At 42.7% G+C, this 17,484-nt stretch overlaps 1 protein-coding gene across 1 annotated transcript; it reads right to left on the minus strand.

The window, feature by feature from the left end:
• Positions 1–9,426: 9,426 nt before the first annotated feature.
• LOC137093714 (protein rolling stone) lies at positions 9,427–14,965 on the minus strand. The gene is made up of 4 exons (XM_067458557.1): positions 14,596–14,965; positions 14,235–14,332; positions 12,862–13,084; positions 9,427–10,037 (listed from the first exon to the last, which is right to left on the minus strand). The coding sequence occupies exons 1-4, from the start codon at positions 14,609–14,611 to the stop codon at positions 9,430–9,432; spliced, it is 945 nt and encodes a 314-aa protein (XP_067314658.1). The 5' UTR covers positions 14,612–14,965; the 3' UTR covers positions 9,427–9,429.
• Between the last annotated feature and the right edge of the window lie 2,519 nt (positions 14,966–17,484).

Below are 17,484 nucleotides of genomic sequence, written 5' to 3' on the forward strand. Positions count from 1 at the left end.
CGTGTGCTACAGACATGAATAAATAATCAAATGAATGAAAAAAATCCCACAGCTTTATATTGAAGGATGGATCTAACCCATAGAAACTTCAGTGTGGAAATGGTTGACGATAATTATAACGATAACTATGGGTTTTGCTCAAGGGGATAATGGTGAAGGCAATGCAGTAAGTCTTCAGATGATGAAGAAACCCTACTGTGGTTTGAACCTGCTACCTTTAAATTTGTCAGAACTAATCATTATATCCATCACCAGATTGTTCAAAACACTTAGGCCATGTCCACACTTATACGTTTTCATTTGAAAACGTATATTTTTCTCTCCGTTTTGGCCTTCCGTCCACACTGAGACAGCGTTTTAAGTCAATTAAAACGTATCGTTTTAAAAACGCTCTCCAAAGCGGATACATTTGAAAATGCCGTCTTCGTGTCGTGGACTGGGAAAACAGAGGCTTTTTAATACAATGATGAATTTTCAGCCATATGACCAATTCACGCCGTATTTATTTTGGCACGTCTCCCAGTCTACATTTTCACTTGCTTTTAGCACTTTATATTCATGTGTTACTCGCAGCAACAACTCCACCTCACTGTCGACCCATTTAAAAACTCAGTGCCTTTTCTCGACATTGCCGCAAAATTTCAAAGAGTAAATAAACGAGCAGCGGCAATGACGCAAGTCGAAGCGTCTTGGATTTGCTCATGCGCAGTACGGGGATGTAAGCGTTTTCAGATGTTTCAGTGCAGATGAACACTTTTTGGAAAAAGATTTAAAATGATAGTGTGGACGCGGAGCGTTTTAAGACGAAAACGGATTGTTTAATTCATCCGGATTAGTGTAGACGTAGCCTTAATAGGTAATTTGTGCATGAAAAGAAAATGTACAGCTGCTCTAAAAGAAAGTGAATTGTTCAGCTGAAGTTAGTTCAGTGTTGATTCAATTCCGTGGTAAAGATCATCAATTATTAAATTAGTTAATTTCACCTATAAACCAGTTCTGTAGAAAAACAGATGTCATTGCAGTGTTAGTGCAGTCAAATCAGTAATATTGCTGACTACACTCCAAAAAAATTTGAGTAAAAAACAACACAATGTTGGGTCAAATATGGACTAACCCAGCAATTGGGTTGTTTTAAGCCAGCGATTGGGTTGTCTTAAGCAAATATTTAAAGGGCGGGTGAAACACTCAGTTTCAGTCAATCTCATGTCAATCTTGAGTACCTATAGAGTAGTATTGCATCCTTCATATCTCCGAAAAGTCTTTAGTTTTATCATATTTATAAAAGAAATATAGGCTGTACCGAGTCTTTCCGGAAAAAACAGAGTGCCTGGAGGCGTATTGTGTGGGCGGAGCTAAAGAATGACAAGCGCGCAAAGCGGTGATGTCCTCAAGCGTGGAGAAACCCATGGCTATCTCAGCTAATACAGATAATGATCCAGAATCAAATCGGAGGCAGAAATAAATTGAACAGGAGAAACAGCAACAGCAGGACGTCCGTCTCTGTGGTATGGACTGTATTGTTATACAGAACAACAATGGAGTTAGCGCATTTGAATGACGAAGCACGTGATCGTGTCATTTACTGATGTTTACTCACGCGACGATAGCCAATAGCAGAGAGATTTGAAGCAGTTTAACTCACCGGCTGCTTCCAAAGCAGGACCGAACCTTTATCGCTGGGATCGCTCCGTCAAAAACACACTTCTATGGTATGATTTGGTGAAGTCCTGTGACAGCAGTGAACGGTGGAGATCCACTTTGAGACGCGACTGAAGCGATGCTGTGAAGCTTCCCGTCATTTCTGCGTTCAAATCGGTTCAAATGCAGCGCTGCCTTCCGGGAATGCTGTGCTGAAGCGTTGAAGTCGCTCGACGTCACCCATAGGAATAAAGTGGAGCACGGCGCGCCACATAAGTGTTCACGGACGACTGGATCTGCACCTGAGAGATGGCGTGCGTGTTTACCGGTGTTTACGGCCGTGCATTTCCTCTCTCTCGCTCTAGTCACGCGCGCGCACCCTACCGGGAGAAGAGCCCGTACGGCCCATACAAGGACCTTCCGATCTATTAACGTCAAGCCGAGCCATACTCGAAAAAAACTCTCCGAAACTTGTGAGAAACCGGAAGGAGTATTTTTGACACAGAAATACTCTATCAAACGTCCAACATTAGTTTTTGAAACTTTGACTATGTTTAGGATGGGAATCCAAGTCTTTAACAGTGGAAAAAGCTCAGTATGCATGAAACAGCATTTCACCCCCCCTTTAACCCAACCGCAGGATTAAAACAACCCAATCGCTGGGTTAATCCATATTTGACCTAACATTGGGTTAAAACAACCCAACATTTTTTAGAGTGAAGGAACCCAAACTCCATCAGGTGACAGAACGGAGAAACCAGATTCAGTCGGGGGGCTAGTTCTTCTCTGGTAAACATGGTGTGATTATGATTCAGGCAGCATCACAAGTCTGAAATCAGATTGTGGATCGGTAGCATTCACATTCACCAGTTCCTTTTGCTTGAGGATCAGATTCATCAAGCGAGAATGGAGACGAAGCTGGTGTGTGCAGAGGACTTTGCTGAGGATCTGTGCTCATGGCTTTCGTGTCTAGCTGACAGAATCTCATCTAACAATCAGGGCTTGCTTTTTGGTCATGTAGACGCAGGTCCTCCATTTGATGGATTCGGACCAGATACGGCTGACTATGGTGACCTTGGGATAAACAGAGGGACTAAGGCCACATCCACACGAAGCCAGAGCTTTCCCTTTCCAAAATTTTTCCCCCTTGTCTCAAGAAATATCTGTGCAACCACTAAAATTGACTCAGAATGATGTAGTATGGATGCAAGACCAGGCGCTGGTTGCATAAACATAGCCACTATGTTAAGACTGTGTCTTATGCACTAATTTGTCAAACTAGCAATTAGTCAAAATTTAATCAGTCTTACTTTTCTAATTCAGATTGAACCGATCTACTATTTTATGTAACTGATTTTAAAAAGTTAGGACCAGTCTTTTAAGACTAGTCTAAGTGGTTTATGCAACCGGTCCCAGTTTGTGGTGCTGTAATTCTGCCACAGAAATACACAAAAAAACAGGAGAAGAGGTGTGGTCAGAAGGGGTACAGCAACGGTCAGAAGAGAGAGGCAAAAAAACAAAAAATAAATGTGCTACTTACCAGACTGTGCTTTATTAGCGCCTACCCCAACCCTAAACCTACCCTTACAATAAAATAGTAATTAAATGACACAATATCCAAACAAATGATTTTTACCCCGTGGAACGTGGTGTAATGACATTACCGTTTCACAAATTATATAGATTGGCTGTACACATGAAAATGCAAGGGTGTTGATTTCAGATTTATCTACTCTGGGACCGGGTTTCCTTATGTTCTTAAAATACCAGAGCTTTCTGGATGAAATGCTGATACGATATCAAACTACATATACAGCTAAACGCATCTCCGTGTGGACGGAGCCTAATATTAGCATAGATGCCTTTCTTTTTACAGTGCAGCAAGTACATCGGGTGTAATAAAAAATGTTCCTGCTTTCGGTTGACCTGATTTATGCAGCCTAAGGCCCCAAAACGTGTTTTTAGCTGAGGGAGGCTCCATTTTACATTTGTTTTCTATTGTCATTGAGCGTTTGTTTTAGTAGTTTAGTCGTTTTTGTAGGAGGGCTCTGAGCAGAAAAGCGCCTGACATCATTCACGTTTGTTTTGCCCATTGTCCAATCAAATTAATGGGGAGGTGGGCTAATCATTGTGGTGATGGCAGTTTACAATTGCTTGGAAACTGCAATGATGGGAAAAACTCTTGGTGGCTGTCGCAGGTTATCCTCTGATCTACCCTTTTAAGATCATCTTTCTGCTAGAGAAACCATACTGACATGTAAACTATGGTAAATAGTTGGTCTCTATGTTCTGTTAACAGATGTTTTTTGTCACAACTCATGTCTTTTTATCATTAGTGACCTGGAACGGAAATAGATACAGTATTTTATAGAAACATGCAACTATCTACATCAGACCACTGTTATTGAACCGACCTGAATCTCTTGTTGACTTACATGACAATAGGACAAATGAAAGTCACTGGAAAGCTAAGCGATATGATTCGTGGAAGGGATTCTAGGTCAGTTCAAAAAGTTTGAGTAAATACACCTCTCACTCGATGACTGCAGCAAAAAGCTTATTTCGAACCAACGAGCAGTGACTTCAATCTCTCAAAATGATCCCAACAAAAAAAATGATTCTCAAAAGTCTAATCAGATCCAAAGGCCGGATCTGGAATAATGCTTGTTTATATGAGACTCTCTCTTTAGTATAGCAGAGCTGGGACTCCTTCCATTAAATATGAACTATGAGGTCAAACCTTATTGTATCATCAGTGACATTTCTAAGAAATCAAGACTGAGAGAAAAAACAACAACAAGAAAGTAGAACCGAACAGAACCGGTGTTAGATGCTTTCCTAAAGAGTTCACCTCTCATCGAAAACAAGCTCACACACGTACACAGACCTTGGTCTTGAGGGTCCACAGATCAATGCTCTTTAAATGGACTCTCTTCAAAGGATCCATACTGGAAAACAAAGTCTGAGTGATAAACATGACACAAAAATACACGTCATCGGAAACTTCTAGAATGTCTTGTTGTGTTATCTACCGCCAGTTTTGATATCAATTGGAGTTGTGTCCTGATTACAATGTTCCCATTCAAAAACACTGGGGAAGTATGTGTGAATTAGTAAAAGCTGCATTAGAACAAGTCAAGACAAGTGGTTTGCTATGAACACAAGGGAACATAAGGAACAAAAACTGTCAAATTATTTTGCATGTCAAGGGAAAGCAATCATTCCTAATGTACGAACCTTTATGGGAATTTCAGGAGCTGGCATAAATTGATGTTTTAACATCTAATGACAACTTCAGGGATATAATATACATTTTATACACACTATATTGCCAAAAGTCTTGGGACGCCTGCCTTTACATGCACATGAACTTTAATGCCATCCCATTGTTAATCCGTAGGGTTTAATATGGAGTCAGCCCACCCTTTGCAGCTCTAACAGCTTCAGCTCTTCTGGGAAGGCTTTCCTCAAGGTTTAGGAGTGTGTTTATGGGGATTTTTGCCCATTCTTCTAGAAGCTCATTTGTGAGGTCAGGCACTGATGTTGGACGAGAAGGCCTGGCTCTCAGTCTCCGCTCTAATTCATCCCAAAGCTGTTCTATCGGGTTGAGCTCAGGACTCTGTGCAGGCCAGTCAAGTTCCTCCACACCAAACTCCTCATCCATGTCTTTATGGACCGACGCTTTGAGCACTGGAGCGCAGTCATGTTAGGACAGGAAGGGGCCGTCCACAAACTGATCCCACACAAGTTTGGAGTATGAAATTGTCCAAAATAGCTTGAGAGTTCCTTTCACTGAAACTAAGGGGACAAGTCCAACCCCTGAAAAAAAAACCCACACCATATAATCACCCCTCCACTAAACTTTACACTTGGCACAATGCAGTCAGGCAAGTTCCGTTCTCCTGGCAACCTCCAAACCCAGACTCGTCCATGGGATTGTCAGACTGAAGCGTGATTGGTCGCTCAGAGAACACGTCTCACTGCTCTAGAGTCCAGTGGCGGCTGCTTTACTCCACTGCATACCACGCTTTGCATTGCTCTTGGTGATGTAAAGCTTGAATGAGCAGCTCCACATAAGATTTGGAGGTCTGGAGGTATTGACTCTCCTGAAAGCTGGCGTCTTCTGCACACTGTGACCCTCAGCATGTGCTGACTCTGCTCTGTGATTTTACGTGGCCTACCACTTCGTGGCTGAGTTCCTGTTGGCTGTTGTTCCCAAACGCTTCCACATTGCTATAATAAGGGCCAGAAATAAATACCCGACGATGCGCCAAATGCAGTGATTTTGCAATTGGTGGGTAACACTGTCAATATATCTGCTTAATTGACAGCCAGCCAATGAGAATTGAGTAATTCATTACGCAGTTTGAGAGAATGCGACTGCTGTTTCGGAACATTCATGTGATCTGAAAGATCTGACCAATTACCTTGTCTGAAGGACAGGCACGTGAGCAGACTTAACGTCTAGCCCTGTGAGGCAAAAAAAAAAAAAAAAAAAAAAACACTGGACGGTAAAAGGTTTCAGTGGCCGGTGGTCAAAAAAGTTCATTTCAGGCCCTGGTTATAATACCACTAACAGTTGAGCAAGGAATATTAAGTAGTGAGGAAATTTCACAAATGGAATGGCAGCCACGCTTGGTACCGGCAATCACGGTACCACTCTTGAGTTCACTGAGCTCCTGAGAGCGACCCATTCTTTCACTAATGTGTGTAGAAGCGTCTGAATGCTTAGAGCTTGATTTATACACCTGTGGCCATCTCAAAATCACACACTCATTGCTGGAAAAGCTTCAAATATGCAAAAAGATGCTGGAAAAGTGAAGAATTTTCAGGACCTTGATGATTTTTCTGAACAACATTTGGGCAGTTTAACTACTCAGGGGACTCAAGAACAACCACCACAAAAAAACAACAACTGTGGATCATCCAGGGAACGACACACAGTATTAAGAATCAAGGGTGTGTAAACTTTTGAATAGCAATAGTCATCAACTCTGGCTGAGCTCTGAATCACACAGAGAGATACTGAGCTCTTTGATTCATCGAAGGTCACACTGATGCCAAACATGAGAGACCAAAATCAACTAGAGTGACTCAGGCTAAAGACAGCCACGACCCTCAGCTGAGCATGAGTGTTATTGAACCGGCTCTGAAGGGCAAACAGCACAGACACACTCCTACTCCACACACCAGACCAGACCAGACCAGACACACTCCCACTCCACACACCAGACCAGACCAGACCAGACACACTCCCACTCCACACACCAGACCAGACCAGACACACTCCCACTCCACACACCAGACCAGACCAGACTAGACACACTCCCACTCCACACACCAGACCAGACTAGACACACTCCCACTCCACACACCAGACCAGACCAGACTAGACACACTCCCACTCCACACACCAGACCAGACCAGACACACTCCCACTCTTCACACCAGACCAGACACACTCCCACTCCACACACCAGACCAGACCAGACTAGACACACTCCCACTCCACACACCAGACCAGACCAGACACACTCCCACTCCACACACGAGACCAGACCAGACACACTCCCACTCCACACACCAGACCAGACCAGACACACTCCCACTCCACACACCAGACCAGACCAGACTAGACACACTCCCACTCCACACACCAGACCAGACTAGACACACTCCCACTCCACACACCAGACCAGACCAGACTAGACACACTCCCACTCCACACACCAGACCAGACCAGACACACTCCCACTCCACACACGAGACCAGACCAGACTAGACACACTCCCACTCCACACCAGACACACTCCCACTCTTCACACCAGACCAGACACACTCCCACTCCACACACCAGACCAGACCAGACACACACCAGACCAGACCAGACTAGACACACTCCCACTCCACACACCAGACCAGACCAGACCACGGGGAGAGGTTCAGCACTGCATTTAACTGCTTTAGAACAGCGATTACATGCATTTGTTTTGAGAGTAACTTGATCTCAAATACAAGTCATGAACACACCAGTCATATAAATATATACATAGATATATGATTCATTTTAAACATTCTTGCTGATGTTGCATCACATTACTTTCATCTTCATTAAAATCATTCAAAACCAGAATTACACTTGGAATCTTAAAATGTTCAAAGTGTACCTGAATTATATTTCTAAGACGACACTGCTGACCTCTAGTGCTCGACATGGTCATTGCATCAACATTCTATCTATCTATCTATCTATCTATCTATCTATCTATCTATCTATCTATCTATCTATCTATCTATCTATCTATCTATCTATCTATCTATCTATCTATCTATCTATCTATCTATCTATCCATCCATCCATCCATCCATCCATCCATCCATCCATCCATCCATCCATCCATCCATCCATCCATCAAAAATATAATAATATTTCTATATTTGAGAACATATTTAATTGCAGCAAGCTGAAAATTATACAGCAAGTCATAAACACATCTTTGCAGAAAAATGCAATGCAAAACATTAATGGATTTTTTTTTTTTAATAACATTTTCTTTTTTTATTTCTTGGTGCTTTTGTTACATGTGACTTTTATGTTATATTTCCACTTTTCTGTCATAGTTTGTAGTCATTTTGTGTCATTCGTTCCCTTGATTGTATCTGGGTGTTTCTTGTTAAGTTGGCTTGAAATGTGATCTAGTTACTGATCTACTATATAAACAACTTCGTCTTCTGAGCCAAAGTTTAGATTGGATCTCCTCCTAGAGCTTGAAACCTCCAAACTCGGCTCAGGCCTCAGACTGCTTTAACAAAGACTATATAGAGGATAAGCCCCGCCTTCTAAATGAAAGAGCCTGTCCATGATTAGTAAAGTCATCGCAGACCTTTTTTCATTTTTTGTTCATCTATCTATCTATCTATCTATCTATCTATCTATCTATCTATCTATCTATCTATCTATCTATCTATCTATCTATCTATCTATCTATCTATCTATCTGTCTGTCTGTCTGTCTGTCTGTCTGTCTGTCTGTCTGTCTGTCTGTCGTTCATCTATCTATCTATCTATCTATCTATCTATCTATCTATCTATCTATCTATCTATCTATCTATCTATCTATCTATCTATCTATCTATCTATCTATCTATCTGTCTGTCTGTCTGTCTGTCTGTCTGTCTGTCTGTCTGTCTGTCTGTCTTTTGTTCATCTATCTATCTATCTATCTATCTATCTATCTATCTATCTATCTATCTATCTATCTATCTATCTATCTATCTATCTATCTGTCTGTCTGTCTGTCTGTCTGTCTGTCTTTTGTTCATCTATCTATCTATCTATCTATCTATCTATCTATCTATCTATCTATCTATCTATCTATCTATCTATCTATCTATCTATCTATCTATCTATCTATCTATCTATCTATCTATCTGTCTGTCTGTCTGTCTGTCTGTCTTTTGTTCATCTATCTATCTATCTATCTATCTATCTATCTATCTATCTATCTATCTATCTATCTATCTATCTATCTATCTATCTATCTATCTATCTATCTGTCTGTCTGTCTGTCTGTCTGTCTGTCTGTCTGTCTGTCTGTCTGTCTGTCTGTCTTTTGTTCATCTATCTATCTATCTATCTATCTATCTATCTATCTATCTATCTATCTATCTATCTATCTATATCTATCTATATCTATCTATCTATCTATCTATCTATCTATCTATCTATCTATCTATCTATCTATCTATCTATCTATCTATCTATCTATCTATCTATCTATCTATCTATCTATCATGGCTGTCCTAGAGTCTCAAGCCCAGAGGCTGTTGGATCCGTTGAAGGCACAGGGTCAAAGGTCGCTCCTCCAGACAACTTCCCCCACCAAACCTCACTCTTCAGGGCCAGTCTCCTCACTTTCTCCCTCTTCACCATCCACTCCCTCAGTAACTGCATGTTCCACAGCACAAAGTGGCTGGATGGGATACAAACCAGACAAACTAACAGAGTGCAAAGTGTTGCCACTAGGGGGCGCCCACTGAAATCAAGAACTCTGTAGATGTAGGGTTGACCAGACTGGTTGGTGCAGCCCGTTAGCCAATAAACAACAACAAACATGAGATAAAGGAGTCCAGCCAGCGCAGAGTAGAAGAAGTGGGCGAGATGAACGGGTGTGGAGGACAACAGCAGATCCACGGTGGTCTGAATACTGTTGATGGCGTGGATGTTGATGTTAAAGGCTGCGAGGGAATGCAGGTCAGAGGAGTGGATTAGGGTCCAGTAGATAAAGGTGACGGTTAATGAACAACAGCCCGTCACAGAATACAGGAACCATTGCAGACCAAGAGCAGAGATGAGAGCGCCGGAGGGAGAGAGAAGGCTCTCACACTCACTACTGACCCCTAGTGGAGGAGAGGACTCCATTAAAACAAAATATTAAAGGGTTAGTTCACACAAAAAATGAAAATTCTGTCAATGATTTCTCACCCTAATGTCGTTCGACACCCGTCAGACCTCCGTTCATCTTCAGACACAGATGAAGATATTAGTGTTGAAATCCGATGGCTCAGAAAGGCCTTCATTGACACCAATGTCATTTCCTCTCTCAAGACCCATAAAGGCACTAAAGACGTCGTTACAAAGCCCATCTCACTACAGCGGCTCTACAATCATTTTATGAAGCAATGAGAATAGTTTTTGAAACAAAGCTTTCTGAAGCTTCAGAGCGTTATGAATCAGTGAATCGATTCAAACTGCTGAATATGTGACTTTGGCGATCCGAATCATAAATAAATACAATGATTCATAATGCTCTGTAGCTTCAAGAAGCTTCGTTTTGAAATCGGCCTATCACTTTATAAGTCGTTATTTAGTTTTTTTGTGCAAAAAAAATATTCTTGTGACTTCATAAATGATTGTAGAGCCGCTGTAGTGAGATGGGCTTTGTAACGACGTCTTTAGTGTCTTTATGGGTCTTGAGAGAGGAAATGACATTGGTGTCAATGAAGGCCTTTCTGAGCCATCGGATTTCAACACTAATATCTTCATCTGTGTGTGAAGATGAGCGGAGGTCTGACGGCTGGCCAACCACAGGAGGATAAGTAAATAATGACAAGTTTCATTTTTGGGTGAACTAACCCTTTAAAACATGTTAGCATCCTGCTAATTCATTCTAAACCATGCTAAAACATGTTAGCAATTGTAAATCATGTTAGAAATGTGTCTTCCCTCGCTTTCAATTTCAAATATTAAAGGGGTACTTCAGCGCTGGGAAGATTAATCTGTATTTAAACTGGGTCATTAATGTAGAAGAAATGTGAAATAATTTTTTTATTCGGTGCTCTCTAGACTGAAAAGAGACAGAAAATGTATTTTTGTCTCATGGGGATGAAAGACAACAATTCCCAGAATGCTTCGCTGCCCTGTGAGGCCATTCCCAAAGCCACCGCTACTGAATCACTGTGACTGGATCACTTTTACTTTCCCACCACGACCGTGTTTATTTTCATAAAATCAGTTCAGTTAGAGAACAGACACTACAATTAAAAACTGAACGTGTCTGTTCAATATGTGATTCATGAGGAGGGGGAGTGCAATCATTCAAATATACTTCAGGGTTTCTACTGATACAAAGCCATATGCTAATCGCTGAAGTAACCCTTTAAATTCAAACTTTAAGCTTGTCAAAGTTTTTTTTTTTACTTTTAGACAAGGCTTCTTCAAGCCAACTTCAAAGTTTGTTTACGAACTTTACTCATCTGGTTTTCCTTGTTAGCTTGTACAACCCAGTGTTTAGTCAATTGTTGTCTTTCTAAAAATACGTTGACATGACAACAATTTACTAAAAATGAGGGGGTTTGCATACAGACGACCTTGATAAATGGCCTTATTACACGGCTCTGTGAAATACTTGATTCTGATTGGTCAATCGTGCATTCCAGCGGTATGTTATTTCCAGATAACACCCGCTCATCCGGGTACTACGAGTTATCTTGACCGGTTCTACTTCTGTGCTTAACGCTGGCGCCATCTTGTGTCTTAAACAGCCGTGGGTTACAATGGAAGACTTCAAGGCGAGTTTCCTTTATAAAGTTTTAAATATGGATATTTTTCTTACACAAACGCATCGATTGGAATCAGAAGGCTCTATTAACCCATCGGAGTCGTGTGGAGCACGTTATTTGACGGACAGCTGCATTTTTTATGGACTTCAAAAACAGCTCCAACTACTGCTGGGATTAACGTTAGCCTGGACTTTTTAAATATAACTCTGATTGTATTTGTCTGACAGAAGAATGTCATAAACACCTATAATGACTTGAGGGAGAGTAAATCATAGGCTTGGTTTCATTTTTGGGTGAACTAACCCTTTCAGCATTCATTTTCAACATTTAGCAGCACTAGATAAAGCCTTAAAGCAGTACGGAACTGTTTTTCTTCGCGGAAGCTTTGCGTTAGAGCTAATAAAATATTTAATCTCAAGACAATATTTTGTGTCTAATTTATTTGAGACTAGTAGCCGTGTAATAAGCGGGATAATGTCCACCCAGCCGGTTGTTATCGCAGAATAAACCCCTTCAGAGTGGCTTCGCGTCGGGGTCCTGATCACTCTGAAGGGGTTTATTCTGCGATAACAACCGGCTGGGTGGACATTATACCTTATATAAAGCATATATGTTGTTTGTTGGGGCTCTCAGTTCTGTTTTCCATCATTTTTATTTTGTCGTTTCTTGAGTTATTTGTATTCTCATTCTTTAATAAACCTTCAGCTTAACAGTGTTCAGAAGTCATGGGGTCAATGTGTGTTTCTCCGATCAATTGGGTATCAGTGATTGTGGCAGGGGAGGCGTGGTTTTGCGGGATCGGCAGAGGGAGAGAGGAGGCGGAGCCGAGCGGGGCGTAAGTGGGTTAAGTGCAAATGACTAACACCTGTCTCTGATTGCAGTAGTTGGCGTGGAGAGACGGCTTAAAAGCCACAGCAGAGAGAGACGAGAGAGAGAGAGTTTGGACTGGGACTCGGAGTGCAGCCTGCCTGGAGAGAGATAGCAGATCGTGTTGAAACTGTGTGTGTGAAGTTAATGAGTTGATGTGCCCTCGAGCACGTATTTTGTTGGAACGTGAAAGAGCAATAAAAGCTACGAGTCCCAGTAACGCCGACCCCGCCTTCTTCCTTACATCCTTGACCCGAACCACAGTGATCATCAGTGCATTGTGCAACAACATTACCTCTTTTTATTCTGTGAGAGGAGCATCTGACCTCCAAGAAAGCCCAGACCAGATTACAGAGAGCAAGCAGATAGTAGATCACCATGAGACAGTATGCGATATGGCTGAGGAAAATAAGGAATTTAGGCGTGTTGAAGAGAAGAGCTGAGTAGATCAACCAGCTCAAGGTGTAGGCCAGCATAAAAACTCTGTACAGAAGCCACACCAGTGGAGGAATATCCCACTGGAAACAAGAGATAAGTTATTTCAGCTTCACATTTCAGTCCTCATAATGGAAATTTAGCTTTAATACATGCATTTACTGTCTTCAGCATTATTGCATTACATAATACGATCAGACATAACATTATTAGACGACTGGGTCAGAGCATCTCCAAAACTGCAGCCCTTGTGGGCTGTTCCCGGTCTGCAGTGGTCAGTATCTATCAAAAGTGCTCCAAGGAAGGAACAGCGGAGAACCGGCCACAGGGTCATGGGCGGCCAAGGCTCATTGATGCACGTGGGGAGCGAAGGCTGGCCCGTGTGGTCCGATCAAACAGACGAGCTACTGGAGCTCAAACTGCTCCAGAAGTTAATGCTGGTTCTGATAGAAAGGTGTCAGAATACACAGAGCAGCTCAGTTTGTTGCGTATGGGGCGGCATAGCCGCTGACCAGTCAGGGTGCCCACGCTGACCCCTGACCCCGCCGAAAGCACCAACAGTGGCACGTGAGCATCAGAACTGGACCACGGAGCAATGGAAGAAGGTGGCCTGGTCTGAGAAATCACATTCTCTTTTATGTCACGTGCACGGCCGGGTGTGTGTGTGTGGCTTACCTGAGGAACAGACGGCCCCAGGATGCACTATGGGAAGAAGGCGAGCCGGCGGAGGCAGTGTGATGCTTTGGGCAATGTTCTGCTGGGAAACCTTGGGTCCTCCATCCATGTGGATGTTACTTTGACACGCTCCACCTACCTAAGCATTGCTGAGACCATGTTCAGCCTTTCATGGAAACGGTATTCTGGTGGCTGTGGCTCTTCCAGCAGGATAATGCTCCTGACACAAAGCACAAATGCTTCAGGAATTGTTTGAGGAGCACAACGACCAGTTTGAGGCGTTGAGTCCAAATTCCCCAGATCTCAATCCAAAAGAGGATCTGTGGGATGTGCTGAACAAACAAGTGTTATCCATGGAGGCCTCACCTCACAACTTACAGGACTTAAAGGATATGCTGCTTACATTTTGGTGCCAGATACCACAGCACACATTCAGGGGTCTAGTGGAGTCCATGCCTCGACGGGTCAACAAAAGGGGGACCAACACAATATAAGCAAGGGAGACATAATGTTATGCCTGATCGGTGTGTATATTGTTAGGTCAGTGCTCAGACTTACCCGTGGCTGGAGCAAAAGCTCTGGTTTAGAAGTGAGAAGGTGAAGTTTGTGAACTTTGAACTCCTCTCTCCAGATGTGTGTCCAGCTAGCACCCATGACTGTCACCAAAAAAACATGCACACTTCATTGCATCTGCTTGTCTACTATACAAAAACATTCTGCACATTCTTTCTGCATTAATTGGTATACTAAAAAAAACTTTCACTTCGAATACAACCCAGTCTTTCTAGTTTGAAGTAATGCTGTAATTATCAAACAACTCAGACCTGCCCTGTTAAATAATAGGCCTAATGCAATAATTGTGTAAAGTTTCAAGCTGCATGCAAACTCAGATAATTACAAAACTCAGTTTCTCACTCACCTTCATAAGAATACATCCACTGTCAACCGCTTAAGTGACGTTGCATTTACCAGAAACTCATAAATCTGAGGCTGGTAATGTTTTCCACTCCCAGAGACATCACGTGTCCACAGCAGCGGGACAGCTTCTCTGTGAAACATGATTCCAATTAAACAACTGCAGCTGCAAACTGTGATAGTGAAACTCTCATACATTCCACCCAGATTAACGCAGTCTTTGAGATGTGGCTAAATGTGAAATGCCCTGTTAAATAAGAGTCACACTAAGTTTTTTTAAGGTGTCCTCGTAACAGTGTAATTATAAACATCCAACTGATTAACAATAAATAATTAGGTTTAGGGTTATTTGCATGTAACTGTTTATTGGTTTTCCTGTAGTATAGATCTGGGGAATTTGGAGGCCGAGTCAACGCCTCAAACTGGTTGTTGTGCAGAACATTGGCCAAAGCATCACACTGCCTCCGCCGGCTCGCCTTCTTCCCATAGTGCATCCTGGGGCCATGTGTTCCCCAGGTAAGCCACACACACACACACACACACCCGGCCATCCACATGATGTAAAAGAACACGTGATTCCTCAGACCAGGCCACCTTCTTCCATTGCTCCGTGGTCCAGTTCTGATGCTCACGTCACTGTTGGTGCTTTCGGCGGGGTCAGGGGTCAGCATGGGCACCCTGACTGGTCTGCGGCTATGCCGCCCCATACGCAACAAACTGAGATGCTCTGTGTTTTCTGAGCTGCAGTTTTGGAGATGGTCTGACCCAGTCGTCTAGCCATCACAATTTGGCCCTTGTCAAACTCGCTCAAATCCTAACGCTTGCCCATTTTTCCAGCTTCTAACACATCAACTTTAAAGGGCAAAATGTTCACTTGCTGCCTAGTATATCCCACCCACTAACAGGAGATGAAGAGATCAGTGTTATTCACTTCACAGTGGTCATAATGATATGCCTGATCTGTGTATAAAGTTATTGTTCTTGGTGTTAACGGAACTTTAGTGTTTAGGCCCTCAAAAATAAATGCGATTCAGTTCAGATAAGAATGATAATGCACAGGGGAATTCCTATAATGATGATGAATAATGAATATTCTTTAAAAAGTTTGTTCACTTAAATGTAACAGTGTGGTATAAATGCATTAAAGAAACTAATCGACACACTAATCGATGGAACAAATGGGTCAAGACCCAAAAGCACTCGAGACATCAGATTGTCACGAGCATCAGATTGTCACGAGCTTCATATATTGCTGCAGTTGCATGCTCTACCCCAGACACAAGGATTGCAAACACTAGTTTTCTACCACCGTCTATACATCTCGAAAACATATTTGAAGTATTAATGAATGTGGGTGAGGAATCCCCAAACGTGATGAATGTGATCGAACACAGATTGCATCAGTCCGCAGCTAACACTAATGCTAACAGGCGTTTAAGGTCGAGCAGACAGTGACACTCAGCTCAGAGAGCAGCCGAGCCAAGGGCTCTGATAGTGGGTGACTCTACAGTCAGAAACATTTGCAGCATAGATACAACTACATGCTGCCTTCCACAAGCAACCATTTCTGATGTAAACAGGGAAATTCATAGCCTAGAAATCTAGACGCACCCTAGCGGCAGCAAATTTAAACTGCCCGCAAGTGTCGTCTAGGAACTCTCAATACCCTTCTGAGCTGTATTCCCCTCACTCTTGTCGGGCCAATCACATCGTGTATAGAGTCGGTGGGCGGGGCCATAATGACGACGGCTGAGTTGCGTTTGCGTGCTTCTAGTAAACACAGAAACTGGCGAACGGCGGCGGTCTTTCGAATCAGCTTTGACCGCGACTCTGGAAGACTTGGAGTTAAGCTTTTCTCTGAGAAAAGAACAAAGAACGGCACTGAACTCATTCTTAAAAAGGGAAGATGTGTTCGGGGTTTTGCTGACCGGATACGGCGAATGTTTAATCTATCAACAAGCTCCGTTTCACCTTCGTTGCTCTGGTTGGTGTAGCGCTATCCTATCGCGTGCAAAGGGAGTTTGAAAGACGACCGTTTATCCGCCGCTCAGATTGAGCCGTCAATGGAGAGTTTCCAGACCAAACATCTAGATGTAGGTCTGGCTTGTCAGGCTAGGAAATTCAGAACATTCTGATAAAACATAAGACCGCAAATCGACTTATCATTCATGTAGAGAAGAACGATATTCAGAGAAAGCAGTCAGAACTCATGAAGTCGGACTTCAATGAACTTTTTGAAACGCTTAGAAAACTGAAAGTTCAGCCGTTCATCAGTGGACCACTGCCAGCAAGAGGAACAAATAGATTCTCATGGTTGCTTGGGCTTAATACATGGCTGCAAAAAACCTGCATGAGGAAGGGAGTGTATTTCATCGACAACTTCAATCTCTTCTGGAGTCAGAGACAATTGCTTACATCAAATGGCCTCCATCCAAACAAACTTGGTGCAAGAGTGCTAAAGGACAATATTTATTTTTCCCTTCATCATCCTTCAGCTGTGTGTTTTAACCCACTCAACCTGATACAGAGTATGAATGACCACAGAACTTCATTTCAGCTCCTGAATGGACATTCGGTTGACACATCCCACAAGGATAATGATAACACCACGCCGCCACAACAACAATTGCTCGTGGACACACTCCCAGCTGAGCCCTGTCCACAGAGCTGACCACAGACTGACTGTGATGGATTAGAACTGCTCCAAGATTCTGCAGCCAAAGATGACTTTCTTGAAAATGGACAGCAAAGCCAGGACAACATATTTCAGCTTCCGATAACACCAGAGCAACAGCCCCTCTCACCGGACATGTCATTCCTCTCTCCAGCATCCCCGCATCTGGGCTTCTCAGAGAAAATGGAGGAACTGATTTTTGTTGGAACTAGACTATCA

The sequence above is a fragment of the Pseudorasbora parva genome, chromosome 12 (genome assembly GCF_024679245.1).
Source record: "Pseudorasbora parva isolate DD20220531a chromosome 12, ASM2467924v1, whole genome shotgun sequence".
In the NCBI taxonomy this organism is placed as follows: Eukaryota; Metazoa; Chordata; class Actinopteri; order Cypriniformes; family Gobionidae; genus Pseudorasbora; species Pseudorasbora parva.